General features: G+C 38.9%; 1 protein-coding gene and 1 pseudogene across 8 annotated transcripts in view; both read left to right on the plus strand.

Annotated features, from left to right (window-relative positions):
• SPIRE1 (spire type actin nucleation factor 1) overlaps window positions 1–18,513 on the plus strand; it is a 239,529-nt gene that overhangs the window by 105,511 nt on the left and 115,505 nt on the right. For all 8 annotated transcript variants that reach the window (XM_058277279.1, XM_071208408.1, XM_058277276.1 and 5 more), the window contains exon 3: window positions 740–973. In XM_058277279.1, coding sequence (XP_058133262.1) covers window positions 845–973 — 129 coding nt within the window. In that variant the 5' untranslated portion in view covers window positions 740–844. The remainder of the gene's footprint in view (window positions 1–739; window positions 974–18,513) is intronic.
• LOC101430608 (chromobox protein homolog 1 pseudogene) lies at window positions 17,733–18,384 on the plus strand (annotated as a pseudogene).

An 18,513-nucleotide genomic window follows, 5' to 3' on the forward strand; every position in this document is an offset into this window, starting at 1 on the left:
GGAAAGGGAGCATAGAAATGGGATTATGGCTGCAGTAGTGTGAGGTGTTCATGGAGGGTGGGATTGACCTCTGATAGGAACTGAGATATTTATCCTCTGAAATGAGAAGGAAGGGCAAAATTAATGTATATGCCTGTCAGACTGTGTATTTGAAGGTGAAAAAGTGACTGAGTTTTCATATAAGGACTTTTATTTTGCAGTAAGATATGAGGGAAAGTGATCAGCTGAGACCTAGGGGCAGAAGTATTGGAGATTTGAAGAGAAAGACCCTCTTGAAGAGTGGGGCAGCATTTATAGAGAGAGTATTAAAATAGTTGACAAGAGAAAAACCCAAAGCTTGCTGAGCAGCCCCCTGGTCTTTAGTAAGTTTGAAAGCCATCATTCATTTTTTGATAGCTATAAATGTCCAAAAACTATCATTTGGAAATGTGGACAATTAACTTAGCATTTTATATGAATGGAATATATAAATTTTAGCACATAGTTTAACTCTAAGAAAACATAAAAAGGGATTGTTTATGTTATGTACTGGTTTGAGGAAATCACACAAAAATTTCCATCTTTTTTTAATAATGGGTGAAATTTTTAAATATCTTTTCAAATCTAATTTGTCGAACATTTCTGAGTTGGGATAGATTAGAACTAGATGAAGTATCACAGAAAATAAGTTGTGCCTTACAATTAGTCCTATATAACTGTTCAGTCATTTCTATTGACCACCATTCTTTAATGTTTCTAGGTTATCGAATCTTTGGGAATTATTATTTACAAAGCACTGGACTATGGCTTGAAGGAAAATGAAGAAAGGGAATTAAGCCCTCCCTTAGAGCAGCTCATTGATCGTATGGCCAATACAATAGAAACTGATGGTAGCAATGATGAGGGCTATGAGGCTGCGGATGAAGTCATGGAAGAGGAGGATGAAGAAAAAAGAAAAATCTCAGCTATCAGGTCGTATAAAGATGTCATGAAGGTAAAGTGGCAATTATATAATATTTTTTTCTTTTAAGAGTTGTTATTCCATTTAAGGAAAATGGAATGGTTCAGAATTTGGTAGTAGATTATTGCTTTTTAAGGTTCTAGACTTTCAGGAATAAGTGAAATGAACAAGGAACTTGATTCTGTGATTTTCATACAGCCAAAAAGTGCTTTCATGATTGAATCATTGTTTCTCTCTTTAAAAAAAACCTACCACTTACAGATTTTATGTACCCTTTATTATTACATATTGTACACTTACTTAATAGTGCATTATGCACAGCTGATTGTTTTCTTGACCTATCTGGTGGTGTTTATATGTAAAAACAAGTTTAGTAGCTTGACTTGAATTTTCCTCTTTAGTTAAATCCTGTATACTTGAAGTCCCTGCTTTCTACAATCGAAAATGCTCAGAGATTAAAATATAAGACAGACTTGAAAAATTAGCCTTAAAAGAGAGCATTTATTTATGTTGTTTTAAGTTGACTTATTTAAGTTGTTTACTATATTTCTTAAGTAGAGTTGACCAGGTATCACTCATTTGCCAACTCTTCCTAAAGTATTTCAGAGACAGGAATATGGAGGAACCCTGAAAGCAGAACTTTTTCATGTTTTCAGTGAATTCCTTAGGAGAAGCTGGTTGGCTGAAGCAGAGACGGAAATTCTTCCTTCTGACTGCTGAAATCATCACTTCTCCTTTATTTAAGATGGTCATTTGATTGATGCTTCTCTCATTTGTGACGGCAGTTTCCTTACTTGAAACTATATGTAATTAGCCAGCGATGCAGTCAACCTCTTGATGGTTCAAATCCATAGAATATTCTCAACTGGACACTATAACCTACCCAAGTTGACACATGAACTTAACCATCACAAATATCTAAAATATTTTAGAGTTGAAGTATTTCTTGAGAAACATATATAGCAAAGTGGGGGACATTGTGAAATATTAAGAAAAGATCACTCTTAGAAGCTATTTTAATATCTATTAATAAATCCCTGAAAAGTTTTATTCAATTAACATTAGTCAGAAAGAAAATAAATTGTATAGACATGAAGTAAACAGTGATAATGACAGAGAATAAAGTGTGCAGGAAAGGAAGGTAGAAGAGAAAATGTTAAAGATTGTAGAAGAGTAAAACATAAAACAGTGGCTAGAAAGAGTGAAAGAAATGGGGTAAGATCTAAAAAGAGTATTCGAGAAATGATTGAATTTAGTATGAGAATAATACATGAACACAATTCTTCGAGATGAAGGCAAAAGTCTCAGCTCTTTCATACATTTGTTCATTTATCTTTTCAAATATTTTCTATAAGCATTTATTGTACCTTCTGTGTGCTAGGCACTGTATTAGACACTTGAGTTGCTTAAATGAATAAGTTATTGCTACTCTCAAGGAGTAAATCACCTAAAGGGAGAGAGAAGTTAACCCTAGTAAGATAAATATTACGGACCAAGTGTGTACGACCATGTTAGTCCATATACTGCCTTTGTACAAATTAGCAAAAGACTTTGCTTCTTCAGGATACTTTACTCCACCTGTAGGAGGATTGCCATAATAAATATACAAATTTGCAAGCCTACGATGTGAAATGTGGTCCTCTAGATGTGGTATGTTACGAACAATCTGCATATGACATGTTTACAGGGGATGGGTGCTCTGAGAGCACTGAGTAAGACACTGAATCAGCCCAGTGGATTCTAGTTCTTTTACATAATCCAGTTGCCCTAATTATCAGGGGAATGCAAGTGAAAAAGCAATACTATTTTGCACCTCTTCTGCAAGCAGAATTTTTTTAAAGATTTATTTATTTATTTCTCTCCCCTCCCCCCGCCGGTTGTCTGTTCTCTGTATCTATTTGCTGCTGCTTCTTCTTTGTCTGCTTCTGTTGTTGTCAGCGGCATGGGAATCTGTGTTTCTTTTTGTTGCATCATCTTGTGTCAGCTCTCCATGTGTGCGGCACCATTCCTGGGCAGGCTACACTTTCTTTTGTGCTGGGTGGCTCTCCTTACGGGGTGCACCCCTTGCACGTGGGGCTCCCCTACGTGGGGGACACCCCTGCATGGCACGGCACTCCTTGTGCGCATCAGCATTGCACGTGGGCCAGCTGCACACCGGTCAAGGAGGCCCTGGGTTTGAACCGCGGACTTCCCATGTAGTAGACAGATGCCCTAAACACTGGGCCAAGTCTGCTGCCTGCAAGCAGAATTTTTGTTCAAATTATATTAAATTGGTTCACTCAATCATTGATAGTTGCAGTGTAAATTTGCATGACACTTATGAAAAATAATTTGATCATGTTCACTATTTATAGTAGCAAAAGACTAGAAATAACCCAAATGATTATTAATAGGGACTAGTTAAATAAATTGTGATGCAGCCAATCAGTATAGTACTGGGAAGCTATAAAAAGGACTGAGGAATATTTCTTTAAACTGTTGTGAAGCAATCTCCAGAATATATTGTTTACTTGAAAAAGCAAGGTGGAGTAAAGAGTTTATAACACGCTAGCATTTATCTAAGAAAGAGGGTGGATAAGAATATATATACTAGGGAAGCGGACTTGGCCCAGTGGTTAGGACGTCCGCCTACCACATGGGAGGTCTGCGGTTCAAACCCTGGGCCTCCTTGACCTGTGTGGAGCTGGCCCATGTGCAGTGCTGATGCGCGCAAGGAGTGTCCTGCCACGCAGGGGTGTCCCCCACGTAGGGGAGCCCCACGCACAAGGAGTGCGCCCTGTAAGGAGAGCTGCCCAGCGCAAAAGAAAGTGTAGCCTGCCCAGGAATGGTGCTGCACATACAGAGAGCTGATACAAGATGACGCAACAAAAAGAAACACAGATTCCCACGCCGCTGACAACAACAGAAGCGAACTAAGGAGAGCTGCCCAGCGTGAAAGAAAGTGCAGTCTGCCCAAGAATGGTGCTGCACACACGGAGAGCTGACACAAGATGATGCAACAAAAAGAAACACAGATTCCCATGCTGCTGACAACAAAAGAAGCAGACAAAGAAGAAAACACAGCAAATAGACACAGAGAGCAGACAACTGGGGCAGGGGCTGGAGGGGGGAGAAATAAAATGAAATAAATAAATCTTTAAAAAAAGAAGAGTATATATACTAAGTATTTGCTTATATATTTTTTAAAAGTAGAAAGATAAACCAAACTTAAAAAATAAATTAACCATAGGGAGAGAGAAGAAATAGAGTAAAAAGAACCATGATTAAAATGAAACTTTCCTGAATATGCTTGATTCTGTAAATTTGATTTAGAAAACCATGTAAGTATTTTACATAATTATAAAACAAAATTAAATATTGGAAAATCCAAAGCAAAAAACATAGCTAATCAAATTAACGATATAACCACAGAGAAAGGCCTAGAGTGCAGTGACCTCACAGTAGCAATGAGCACAGCTAATACCAGATTATGGCCTCTTAAATACCAGTCCCTACTAAAAGAATCCCAGGATTCCTTAGGGAAATGTCTAATTCCATATCTGATAAGGAAATCTATAAGCTAGCCTGGAAATGTTGTCATACCAGAACACAAACTATCCAAAACTTGGTATTTTGTCAAAAGGACCCAGAAGCCAACTTGAGAACTTCAGGAGGCTGCCATGGGTCAGAGGTGAAAGAATTTGATCACCGGTAATAAGTATAGCTTATAATAGATTAAAAATAAATCAATACATTTAAATCCATGGACACATAAATAACTAAATAAAACCCTCATTGGTTATCTTTGGAAGTTGCTAGGGAACCAAATTATTATTTTAAAATAATATTTGCAAATAAAAATGAAGAGTTTTCACATGGCCTTTTCCAAAGGAATAATATCTCAGGGTAACCAAATAGCTGCTATCAAGTTTCTTTTTATGTAAGTATTCCTGTTAATAAGTGAAAAAGGAATGATAGGGATTGCAAAATGGTAATATTCTTATTCTGAAAAAATAATATCAGGTATTATGTGCCTCCTGATGGAATACCACCTATGAAATATTTTTGCCAAAAGCAAAATAAATTTTAATCTGATGAAACGTCTAGGTTTAACTACCAATTTACAGGAAATTCAGGGGACATCAATTTTAAACGTCACCATAGGAATGCAGTAAGCAAAAATCCAGATTGTGGGAAACTCTATAGGACAAACCATTCAATTTCCTCACCAAATAAATTGCAAGTTAATAAAAGGAAGAGGAGAGAAAGGAGAATTAGAAAAATGGGGAAATAAGAAACTACAAGTTCCCTTCTCCCTACAGAAACTTTTAAAAACAAGCAGAAGCTGTCAGAACCAGTTTTGTTAGAATTCTAGAGAATAAAGATTCATAGTAACCATCTGACTACAGAATTAAGGGAAAAACAAAAGTAAGAAAGCTTTGTGACATTTTTACTTGCCCTTACTTCACTCCTTCCAACTCAGAAGGACTCTTGAGGATGACAGTCCACATTTCCAGTGTGGGACCTGGTTTCTGGTTTCAGGGCAGAGCAGAACTTACGTGCAAATTAGTGTAATTTCTGTTCTCATGTGTCTGGTGAGTACCTGAAGTACTGATGCAATATGCTCAGCTCTGCTTTGCCAATCTGAGCACTCATTCAGATAAAAAAAAGTGGTGTCATTGCACAAAAACACTGTAAAGCAAATGAATCATCAACTCACAGCCATCTGGGATAAAAGATTACAATTGAAATATACAACAGACTACCTAAATCCCAGGAGGAAGAGCTGGTGAGAGTTTCTTATGAATTAGGGTATTTAGGAGCACCCATGTATATGAGAGACTTTAGGAAGCCACACCCATATCTAGTGTGAGACACATGCGCAGAAGAGACCTGAGAAGACGCAAAGCTTACCTTGGGCTGATCTCTAGGCTCAGGGCAAGTATGGCTAAATGTTGAAGGTGTGCCCCATCACAAGACTGGGAGAGTGGTTTTTTGTTTGGTTTTCATCCTGGTGTTCAAGAAAATCTCTATTGAAACTCCATCTGGGAAGCGTACTTTGCCCTGTGGTTAGGGCGTCTGTCTACCACATGGGAGGTCCATGGCGGTTCAAACCGTGGGCCTCCTTGACCCATGTGCAGCTGGCCCACATGCAGTACTGATGCAAGCAAGGAGTGTCGTGCCACGCAGGGGTGTCCCTGTGTAGGGGAGCCCCACGCGCAAGGAGTGTGCCCCATAAGGAGAGCCGCCCAGCATGAAAGAAAGTGCAGCCTGCCCAGGAATGGCGCCGCACACACAGAGAGCTGATGCAACAAGATGAGGCAACAAAAAAGAAACACAGATTCCCATGCCGCTGACAACAACAGAAGTGGACAAAGAACATGCAGCAGATAGACACAGAGAACAGACAACTGGGGTGGGGCGGGGAAGGGGAGAGAAATAAAAACAAAACAAAACAAAACAAAACCTCCACCTGAGTAAAGTGGATGTAGCCTAAGTGATTGAGCTCCCACCTTACCACATGGGAGGCCCCGGTTCCCTGTGCTTCCTAAAGAAGATGAGCAAGACAGCTGACGCGATGGGCTGGTGCAGTGAGCTTACACAACAAGATGATGCAACAAGAAACACAAGGAGGAAGACATAATGAGATGCCCAACAAAGCAGGGAGCAGAGGAGCCTCAAGTGATTAGGCACCTCCGTCCCACATGGGAGGTCCCAGGTTTGGTTCCCAGTGCCTCCAAAAAAAAAGAAGACCAGCATACAACAAACAGTTACAGCAAATGCAAACAATGAGGGGGTGGGGAGGAATAAATTTTAAAAAAATAAATCTTAAAAAAAAAATAGCCAAGTGGAACTTTCAGAACTGAAGAATGCAATCTCTGAAATGAAAAATTCACTGTAGGGGCTTAACAACAGACTAGGTACTGCAGAAGAAAAGATAACAAACTTGAGAATAGAGAAATAAAAATATCCATAATGAAACAGAGAGGAAAAACAAGGCTAAAAAAAAAAAAAGAATAGACCCTCAGTAACCTGTGAGACAGCATATGTGTAGTTCAAGTCCAGAAGTTGGGGGTTGGGGTAGGAATGCTTTTTCTTGTGGTTTCCCTAGAGGCTATATTTAACATCCTAAAGTTTCAGCTTGAATTTATACCAATTTAACTTCAATAGCATATGAAACTGCTACTAAACATTTCAGCCCAGCCCTCTAGGTTGTTATCACACATTACATCTTTTTTTTTAAGATTTATTTTTTCTCTCCTCCCCCCCAGTTGTCTGCTCTCTCTGTCCATTTGCTGTGTGTTCTTCTGTGTATGCTTGTGTCAGCAGCACTGGGAATCTGTGTCTCATTTTGTTGTGTCATCTTGCTGCATCAGCTCTCCGTGTGTGCGGCACTATTCCTGGGCAGGCTACACCTTTTTCACGCTGGATGGCTCTCCCTACGGGGCGCACTCCTTGCGCATGGGACTCCCCTACTCAGGGGACACCCCGGCGCGGCACGGCACTCCTTGCCTTCATCAGCACTGCGCATGGGTCAGCTCATCATGTGGGTCATGAGGCCCTGGGTTTGAACCCTGGACCTCCCCTGTGGTAGGTGGATGCCCTATCCGTTGGGTCAAATCCACTTCCCACACATTACATCTTTATATAATATTCATTCCTTGCCCTGGAGGACTCAGGATTGCACTGACCCTTGACAGCAAAGGAAGGATTAGATGACTGCTAAAGCCATTGGCCAATAGCACGTTCATGTCTTGATCCTTCGCTTTCCCAGAAACTGTTGTCAACCAAAACCTTTTCATGATAAAAATACTCACAAGGGGAAGGAGAGGTGATTCAAGCAATTAGGCTCCCATCTACCATATGGGAGGCCCCAGGTTCGATTCCCAGGGCCTCCTGGTGAAGGCAAGTGGCCCATACCATGGAGAGCTGACAGCCCACCCCATGGAGAGCTGGCACAGCAAGATGACACAACAAAGGAAGACACAGAGGAGAGACAGAGACACAGCAGAACAGGGAGCTTAGGTGGCTTCAGCGTTTGAGTGCCTCTCTCCCACACTGGAGTTCCCAGGACTGGTTCCTGGTGCCTCCTAAAGAGAAGACAAGAAGAGAAGACAAAGAGACACAGAAGAACACACAGTGAATGGACACAGAGAGCAGACAGTGAGTGTAGGTGGCAAGGGGGGAGGATTAAAAAAAATTAAAATCTTAAAAAAAAATACTCTGCAAACAAGCAATTCAAGAGAGCATCCTCAACCTGCTAAAGGACAGTTATTGAAAAAACCATAGCTAACATCATCCTCAATGGAGAAAAGTTGAAAACTTCCCCCCAAGACCAGAACTATGCAAGGATGCCTCCTTTTTCTACTGCTATTCAACATTATTCTGGGAGTTAGAGCCAGAGAAATTAGGCAAGAAAAAGAAATAAAAGCCATTGAAATTGAACTAGTAGAACTATTTCCCTTCACAGATGATATAATCCTAAACATAGAAATTCTAAAAAAAAAAAACCAAAAAACCCACAAGAAAGCTACTTAATCTAATAAATGAATTCAGCAGAGTTCCAGGTCAACATGCAAAAATTGATTGTTTCTATACACTAGCAATGAATAGTCCAGAGCGGGTATTCAGAAAACAATCCTGTTTGGAATAACAGCCAAGAATGTGAAATATCTAGGAATAAATTTAACCAAGGATGTAAAAGATTTGCACACAGAGAACTACAAATCTTTGCTGAAAAAATGAACAAATCACCGAAAACCATTCTATGTTCAAGAACTGGAAGATTTTATATTGTTAAGGTGTCAATATTACCCAAAGCAATGTACAGATTCCGTGAAATCCTTATCACAATTCCTGCAGCATTTTTTGCAGAAATGGAAACGCCAATCCTTAGATCCATATGGAAGTGAAAGAGACCCCTTTTAGACAACATAATTTTGAATAAGAACAGAGTCAGTAGTTTCACACTTCCTAATTTCAAATTGTACTACAAAGCTACAGTAACCAAAACTTGATACTTAGATAAAGCTAGACAGTTAGACCAATGGAATAGAATTGAAAGTCCAGAAATAGACCCACATATCTAAGGCCAATTGATTATTGACAAGGATACTAAAGTACCTGCAATGGGAAAAGAATAGTTTCATCAGCAAATGATTCTGGGATAATAAAATAAATAAAATCCACATGCAAAAGAATGAACTTAGATATTGCAACAATAAGAAGACAAACAACCCAGTTAAACACTGGGTAAAGGACTTGAATAGATATTTCTCCAAAGAAGATACACTAATGGTCAATTTGCATAAGAAAAGTTGTTCAACATCCATTAGCCTTTAGGAAAATCAAAATCATACTTCACACCCACAAGGGTGGCTCTTATTTAAAAAAATAAACAGAAAATAAAAAGTTTTGGATGGAATGCAGAGAAATTGAAACTCTAGTGCTTTGCTGCTAGGAAGGTAAAATGATGTATCTGCTGTGCAAAACACTGTGGTAGTATGACAGTTTAAAGCTTTTTGCAGATCCCAGAAAAGATCATATTCTTGAAGGTAATCTATTCCTATGAGTATGAGGCCTTTGATTGGATTGGATTCATTTGGGGGACCTTTGAGTAGATAACATCAGTGAGACATGACCCAGGGTGGGTCTTGGTCCACTTGCTGGAGTACTTTATAAATGGAGGACCAAAAGCAGCAGATACGGAGGAAAAAGCGACAGAGACAGAGAAAAGGAACCGAGGATCTCAGAGAGGAATCCGTGAGAGAGGAAGCTATAGACGAAGCAGCCAAAGCTGACCCGAAAGAGAAGCCGATGCCTCCATGTGCCTTACTACATAGCAGGAGTCCAGGATTGCCAGCAGCTAACCTTTGTTGACACAGCATCTCTGAAGATGCCTTGATTTGGACTCTTTCACAGCCTCAGAACTGTAAGCTTTTAACCTAATAATTTCCCATTATTAAAACCACAGGTTTCTGGAATATTGCTTTCAGCAGCTTTTAGCAAACTAAAACAGGTGGTTCTGAAAAAGTTAAATATAGAATTGCCATATGACCTGGCAATTCCATCTCTAGGAATATACCTAAAGAGTAAAAACAGGTTTTCAGAGAGTCATACACTAGTGTTTATAGCAGTGTTAATCACAGTAGTCAAAAGGCAGAAAGAAGCAAAGTGTCCATCAACAAATGAATGGCTAAACAGAATGTGGTATCTGCACACAATGGGAAATTATTCAGCCATAAGAAAGAATGAAGTTTTGAGACATGCCGCAACATGGAATTACCTTAGAAATATTATGCTCAGCAAAATAAGCAGGCTTGTAAGTACAAATATTGTATGGTATAACTTAGATGACTAGAAATAGCAAATTCCCAATTATAGAAAGTAGGTTAGAGGTTACCAGGTGACAGGAGCATGAGGGAGAGCTTTGTTTAGGAAAAAAAATTATAAACCAGTGTTCATAGTGGTTTTATTTGTATTAGCCAAAATTAAGGAACCAACACAAACATTGTACATGTGTGTAGTGTTGCACAAGTGGGTAAGTAGACTATGATATGTCTAGACAAAGGACTCAGAAAAAACCCACAAAACCAAAAACTATTGATAAACACCTGGATATATCTCAGGTTAGTATGTTGAGGAAGGGAAGGGGAGCCAGTCTCAAAAGGGTACATAGTATTTGATTCCATTTATATAATATTTCTAAAATGACAAAATTCCAGTGATGGAGGGCAGATCAGTGGGTTTCCAGGGTTTCGGGTTGTGTAAGGGTATGAATGTAAAATTGTAGTACAAGGTAGTTTCTCTGCAGTAAAACAAACCAAAAAAATTAAATTTTTGTGCTTCCAAGGACCCTAGATAAAATTGAGAAAATATTTACAAATCATATATTTGATAAGGGATAAGTATCCAGGATACTTAAAGAATCCTACAACTCTACAACAAAAGGACAAACAACTCAACTGAAAAAATGGGCACAGTACTTGAATAGAATTTTTCTGAAGAAAATTGGCCACAGATGGCCAAGAAACAAAAGGATGCTCAACAATATTAGTCGTTAGGGAAACAGATCAAAACCACAGTGAAATACCACCTCACAGCCACAAGGATGACCATATTTAAAAAACGGAAAATAGCAAGTTTTGCCAGGGTTTGGATATAAGAACCCTCATACATTGGAGGTGGGAATGTAAAGTGGTGTTGCTGCTATGAAAAAGTTTGGTGGCTCCTCTCAAAAAGGTAAGCATAGAATTACTTGCATTACCTGGCAATTCCGCTTGATACCCAAAGGAATTGAAATAAAGAACTCAGAGAGATACTTGTACACCAATGTTCATAGCAGTATTATTCACAGTAATCAAAGGTGGGGGAAGCAGATGTGGCTCAACCAGTTGGGTGCCTGCCTGCCACATGGGGGGGGTGTCCCGGGTTCGGGTCCTAGTTCCTCCTAAATAAGACGAGCAGATGCTGCACATGCCACATCTAGCTAGACACCTAAACCAGCAGATGCCACAAGCTAGCAGGTACCGCAGCCTGCAGGGAACAGATGTGGCTCAGGCTGTTGGGCATTCACCTTCCATGTGAGAGGGTTCCGGGTACTTCCTTGAGAAGGCAGGCAAACTCTGAGCAGACAGATGAAAGAATCACTGGGCATGGGAGGGAATTTTTTAAAAAGTAAATAAATTTTTTAAAGAAAGATGAAAGCAACCCAAGTGTCCAGCAGCAGATGAATGGATAAACAAAATGTGATATGTACGTACAGATGAATATTATTCAGTCATTAAAAGGAAAAAAGTTCTGACGCTTGCTGTAACATGAAAGTACCTTGAAAACATTGCGCTATATAAAATAAGTCAGATGCAGAATGACATATAATGTATTATTCCCCTTTTATTTTATGATAACACTAATTTTAGTTGTCCAAAATAGGAAAATTCTTAGAGACAGAAAGGAGAGTAGAGTTTGCCAGGGGCAAGGAGGAGTGAGGAATAGGGAATAATTCCTTAATGGGTACAGAGTTTCTGTTTGGGAGATGAAAAAGTTTTTGAAATAGATCATGATGATGGTTGCACAACTGATGAATATTAGTAAAGCCATGAATTGTATGGCTGAAAATGATTAAAAAGGGCAAAATCATGTATATATTATATAACTACAATAAAATGAAAAGTGAAAAGAGAACTTAGATTAAAAGAGACTTCAGACCTAACTAATGCAATGTATAGACCTTATGTGAATTCTGTTTGAAAGAAATGTTTAAAAAAAAATGGGTGTTTTGTGTATATCTATGAATGTGTGTATATTTGAGATAATCAGGAAAATTTGATGTTTGAGTATATAGTTTTAAGATTTTTAGGAAATATTAGTTTTTTATATATAAGATAGTATTGTGGTTATGTTTTTAAAAATGTCTCGTCTTTTAGAGGTACTTGCTGTAATACTTACATATGTCATTGAGGTGTCTGGGATTTGCTAGAATGTAATCCTTTAGGATAAGACAAAGTGGGAACAGATGTAGATACAACAAAAATTGGCCCTTTTATTAGTCTGCTAAAGGGGCACTAATGCAAAGTACCAGAAATCTGTTGACTTTTAATTAAAGGGTATTTTTGCAGGGTGAAAGCTTAAAGTTACAAGGCCCTAAAGAGTCCAACTCAAGGTTGCTTTCTTACCACATGCTGAAGTAAGATGGTTGCTGATCTCTGCGAGGGTTCAGCCTTTCCCTCTGAGGTTCCTCTCTCAGTTGCAGGATGGCATAGGGCTTGTCTCTCAGGGCTTCCCCTCTCTTCTGGCATGAGGCTTGTTTCTTTCCACTTCTTCAATATCTTTTCTACTAAAAGTCAGCTGCAAACTATCAGATACATGGCTCATCTCTTCCTGGGGTCCCAGGATCAAAAATGACAGAGATCTCTCTCCCCCTGTGTCTTCTTGAGTGAGTGTCCATTTATATCGTCCTACAAAGGGGGCAGGGACTCAACCTGAGTCACGCCTCATTGATGTGTTCAAATCAGAGCCCTAATCTTAAAAGGTAACTTAATCAAGGGCCCCTTAAATGAATCCAATATAATCAAAGAGTATACCCAGAAGAAGAGATTAGTTTACAAACAAAGTCTTCCCTTTTTTTGGGATTCATAAATAATCTCAAACTGTCACATCCATGAATTGATAATTGATATGGTAAATGGTTATTCACGATACTATTCATCTAATTTTGTATGTGTTTGATACTTTTTAATGTAAAACGGTAATCCTAGGATTTTTTTTCTACAAAATAATTTTTAATATAAGAAAATGTTACATACATCAAAATGTATACTGCAGCATTATTTATAGTATCCTAACACTGGAAATAAGTTAAATGACTTATAAAAAAAGATTGAAGATTCTTGGTATATCAACTAAATGGACTCTCTCTCTCTTTTTTTTTTAAAGATTTATTTATTTCTCTCCTCTCCCCTCCCACCCCGGTTGTCTGTTCTCTGTGTCTTATTTGCTGCGTCTTCTTTGTCCGTTTCTGTCGTTGTCAGCTGCACGGGACTCTGTGTTTCTTTTTGTTGCATCATTTTGTTGTGTCAGCTCTCTGTGTGAGCGGCACCATTCCTGGGCAGGCTGCACCTTTCTTTCGCGCTGAGTGGCTCTCCTTATGGGGCACACTCCCTGCGCGAGGGGCCTCCCTACGCGGGAGACACCCCTGCATGGCACGGCACTCCTTGCACGCATCAGCACTGCATATGGGCCAGCTGCACACGGGTCAAGGAGGCCTGGGGTTTGAACCACGGACCTCCCATGTGGTAGACGGACACCTTAACCACTGGGCCAAGTCCACCACCTAAATGGACTCTTATACAGTCTTTCAGGTGTTAATTACATAGATTATTGATATGGAAAATTTTTATTTTAATAAATGGAAAAAGACTACAAAATTCTGCACATACTGGTATATGAATAAAGAATAAAAGTGGTGACTTGAAATATTGCATTAATGGTATTGAGGTTGAGGGTAAACTGTTTGACTTCAGAAGCCCCATTCTGATTTTTTTAGATTTTGTACATTAAATAAAATATAGTAAAGTTTCAGTATTGCTTTATTAAATGTTATTGTCCATAAGTAGTTTTATAAGTTATGTTTTCAGTTCTAATTCGTAATTTGAAAGAAAATCAAGCATGTTTCTACAAATACAAGGCTAAAAATTACAAATAGTAAGCTCTGCTTATAAAAAAGCAGGCAGAATTTTTGGTTTGTCAAGTAATGCCAGTATTTATGTGAAAATTTTTAAAATGAAATTTTATTGAACTGTATCATTCATGTATGCACACAAAAAAACAATAAGTATATAATAAAAGTTGTGACCTTACGAAGCAAACATGCATATCATCATACAAGTCTCCCCTGCATCACCCCACCACCAACACCTTGCACTGTTGTGAACCATTTGTTAAAAACTGAAAGAGCATCCTCAAAATATTACTACTAACCATAGCCTATATCTTACACTTGGTGTTTTTTCCTGCAGCCCACCTGATTATTAACACCCTGTATTGGTATTATATATTTGTTATAGTTCATGAGAGAATGAGCTCATATTTGTTTTGTTAACCATAGTCCATCTTCCACAACTGGATTCCCTGTTACACAGCTCCATGCTTTGTACAGTCCATTCAAAGGAATACACTCAATGGCTCTCATTTTCATCAGAGTTGTGCTGTCATCATCTCAGTCAATATTAGAGTGTTTTCGTTATTCCAAAGGGAAAAATCCTTTAACTCCCTTAAACCACTGCCCGTTGTTGTTCCTTCGAATTAATAGAATACCTTCTTTGCCATTGCTGTAAAAATATTACAATGTTACTGTTAACTGTGTCCATCATAAATTCATTAGTTGTAATTTTCCTGTGTATCACCATATTCAACACTTTTGTAAAAGAACATTCTTATATTATTAACCACAGTCTTCATCCACCACAAAAATCACTGATATACCTTCCCTAGATTATTGTCTAGCTTCCTTTCAGTTGATATTTATGTCCACTTTCAGTCACAATCATGTTTATAAATCAGCAGTGTTATACAAACTAAAATGTGTTACCATCAACTCTATTCATGTTTACACTTTTACAATAAAACTTCTTAAAAATTCTGCATACATTATCAGCTTCCATTCTCAACACACATTCTATCTCCTAGTAACTTGTACACTAGAGTTTACCTCCATGAGTTTACTCATTGTAATTAGGTGATGTTAGTGAGACTACACAATATTTGTCCTTTTGTGTCTATCTTATTTCACTCTACATAATGTACTCAATTTTAATCCATATTGTCATGGGCATCCTGCTTCCATTTTTCCTTACAGCTGAATAGTATTTCATTGTATGTTTATACCACATTTTGTTTATTCTTTCATCAGTTGATTTGACACTTGGGCTGGTTCCATATTTTAGCAGTTGTGAATTATGCAGAATTTACATGCTGTTTTGAAAGTCCTTAAGGGAAAACCTTAAAGTCCAGTATATTGTTTTAAAAATGAAAACAATCTTTGTGTGTTTAATTTTATCATAGAAAATTTGACTCCTACAGATTTTAAGTTTTTGTTTTCAAATGCATACAAATTACAAACAACTGAAACAACCTATTATCATAATTCATGTGTTAATTTAGTTTATGTTTTTAGTGGATTATATTCAAGAGAAGCCAAAATACTTGATCTTGTCTGCTATTGAGTTAAGATCTAGTAACTTCTGTTAGTTTGGTGAATATTGCACCAGTCAAATTAGAATGATTCCAAAGGAAGAAACTGCAGTTCTCTGTACTTAAAGAAAATTGTGTTCTCTAATTCTTGAAACTTGCAGGGAGTATAATTTTCTCACTGGTTTGGGCAAAAATTTAGTAACCTGGTGTGGCAGTTTGGTGAATCACAAAAGAAAAAGATTATGTTCTTGAACTACTCCACTCCTGTGTATATGGAGCCCTTTTGATTGGATGACATCAATGAGGCGTGACTCAAGTTGGGTGTCAGTCCCTTGCTGGAACGTTATATAAACGTGAACACAAAGAGACACACAGAAAGGAAGCTGCCATTTTTTATCCTGTTATGTGAGAGAGGACTTAGGGATCACTAGCAGCCAAAGAATCAAGCACAAAGCCCCAAGAGGCTGGGCCCACAGAGCAGCTCAAGGCTGCCATATGCTTGATAGCCCGCAGCTGAACTCTGGAAGAAAGCAGAGCAGCCAAGACTGAGAGGACGCTGGGAAAGAGACAACCCAATGCCTGGTTATCCACATCTGAGCTTCAGGAGGGGAAGGCAGAGACCAGTGGCCATCTTGCTTCACCATGTGACAAGACCCCAGGGTCACTAGTAGCTGACTTTAGTGAGAAAGCATCTCTGCTGATGCCTTGATTTGGATATGTCATGGTCTTGGAACTGTAAGCTTTTACCCTAAATAAAATACCTATTATAAAAGCCAACTCCTTTCTGTTATTTTGTATCAGTAACCCTGTGGCAAACTAAGACACCTGGTTATCCATCTGATGCAGAATTTAGTCAAGAAAATTTTTGTGCAGTTCTTTTGTTGTCTGGTTATTAATTTCTTTAGATTAATAGAGTTTTGTTTTTTTTTTAGTTCCCCCCCCCTTGCAGCTTTTTTGCGTGCTGTCTGCTCTCTGTGTCCATTTGCTATGCATTCTTCTGTGTCTGTATTTATTTTTATTAATTTCCCCTCCTCCACCTTGTGGTTTGCTTGCTGTCTGCTCTCTGTGTCAGTCACTGCGCTTTTTTGCGTATTTTGCTTTTTTCCCTTTTTTTGTTGCATCACCTTGCTGAGTTGGCTCTCCACGGCACTTGCAGGCCTGTGGCTCTCCGCAGCGTGCAGGTGAGCCTGCCTTCACAAGGAGGCCATGGGACGCAAACCCAGGGCTTCCCATATGGTAGATGGGGGCCTGAATGATTGAGCCACAACCACTTCCCTTAATAGAGTTTTGATTAAGTTTAATGGGTGAAAACATTTTAATTATATATTTGAATATTCTGCTTAGGTTTTTTCAAATAAAATTCTAAGCTTTAAGTGTTTATGAGCTGAATATATTTAAAAATGGATTTGAATTTAGGAAGTTGAGATTAAATTATGAAAAATATTTTCTAATACTGTTAAAGTACCTTTAATGTGACAAATTCTGAAGATCTCAGAAGATATAATAATTTTGATTATGCCATTTTCTCTACTGTGGTGATAGAATTGGAGAACATTTCCAGCGGGTGACTTGGGTTGCTAAATGCCTTGTAATTAGACTTTAAACAAAAACTGTATTCTCAGTTAATTGTGCCTGGTATTATGAAACACTTTGTGAACTTTTACCATGTAATATTTTGGCACTAACTAGGGATAGAGGGCTATATTCATTTCGTAGGACTGCCATTACTAAATATAATTTGATGTATTAAAATAACAGAAATTTATGCTCGCACATTTCTGAAGGCTAGAAGTACAAAGTCAAGGTGTCAGCAGGGCCATGTTCCCTCTGAAATTCTAGTGAGAGCCTGTTCCATGTCTCTCTTCTAGCTTCATTTCCTTCAAGGCACTCTTTGGCATTCTTTAGCTTGTAGATACATCACATCAGTCTCTGCCTCTGTCTTAACATGGCATCCTCCCTGGGAGTCTGTAAAAACCTTATTTTCAAATAAGATCACATTCACAGCTTTTTTTTGTTGTTCTGCAGAGGGGAGGGTGGTTGGCTGGGGCCTTCGGTATGCTGCTTCAGTGAGGAATTCACCCGCAGCCACCCAGATTGTTCCTTTTCTAGGCGCCATTCTCCTGCTGGCCTGACGCAATGTGCTAGGAACATAGTACTGATTCCCCTCCGGCTCTTGGACGCTGCTTCAAGCAGCATCACCCTTTACACCAGAAAGCTGGCAGGCACTATGGGGAAAAAACAAAACAAGAAGAAAGTGGAAGAGGTGCTAGAAGAGGAAGAGGAATATGTGGTAGAAAAAGTTCTCGACTGTGGAGTGGTCAAAGGCAAAGTGGAATACCTCCTGAAGTGGAAGGGTTTCTCAGATGAGGACAACACATGGGAGCCAGAAGAGAACCTGGATTATCCTGACTTCATTGCTGAGTTTCTACAGTCACAGAAAATGGCACACGAGACAGATGAGTCAGAGGGAGGCAAGCACAAAGCTGACTCTGATTCTGAAGATAAGGGAAAGGAGATAAACCAAAGAAGAAGAAAGAAGAGTCAGAAAAGCCACGAGGCTTTGCCAGGGGTTTGGAGCTGGAGCAGGTTATTGGAGCTACAGACTCCAGTGGAGAGCTCATCATGTTCCTGATGAAATGAAAAAAACTCTGATGAGGCTGATCTGGTTCTCCAATGTCAAGTGCCCACAGGTTGTCATATCCTTTTATGAGGAAAGGCTGACGTGGCATTCCTACCCCTCAGAGGATGATAACAAAAAAGATGACAAGAATTAACTGAATACCAGCCCCTGTCATTTCTGATGGTGGGTTTAAAGTGGGGGAAGGAAGGAGTTCTACTTGTCTTGACACCATAGAGGTGGCTTGAGAAGATGTCCTTTGAAGAGCCAGTATAGTTTGTGTGTC

Source organism: Dasypus novemcinctus, chromosome 16, assembly GCF_030445035.2.
Source record: "Dasypus novemcinctus isolate mDasNov1 chromosome 16, mDasNov1.1.hap2, whole genome shotgun sequence".
Lineage (NCBI taxonomy): Eukaryota > Metazoa > Chordata > Mammalia > Cingulata > Dasypodidae > Dasypus > Dasypus novemcinctus.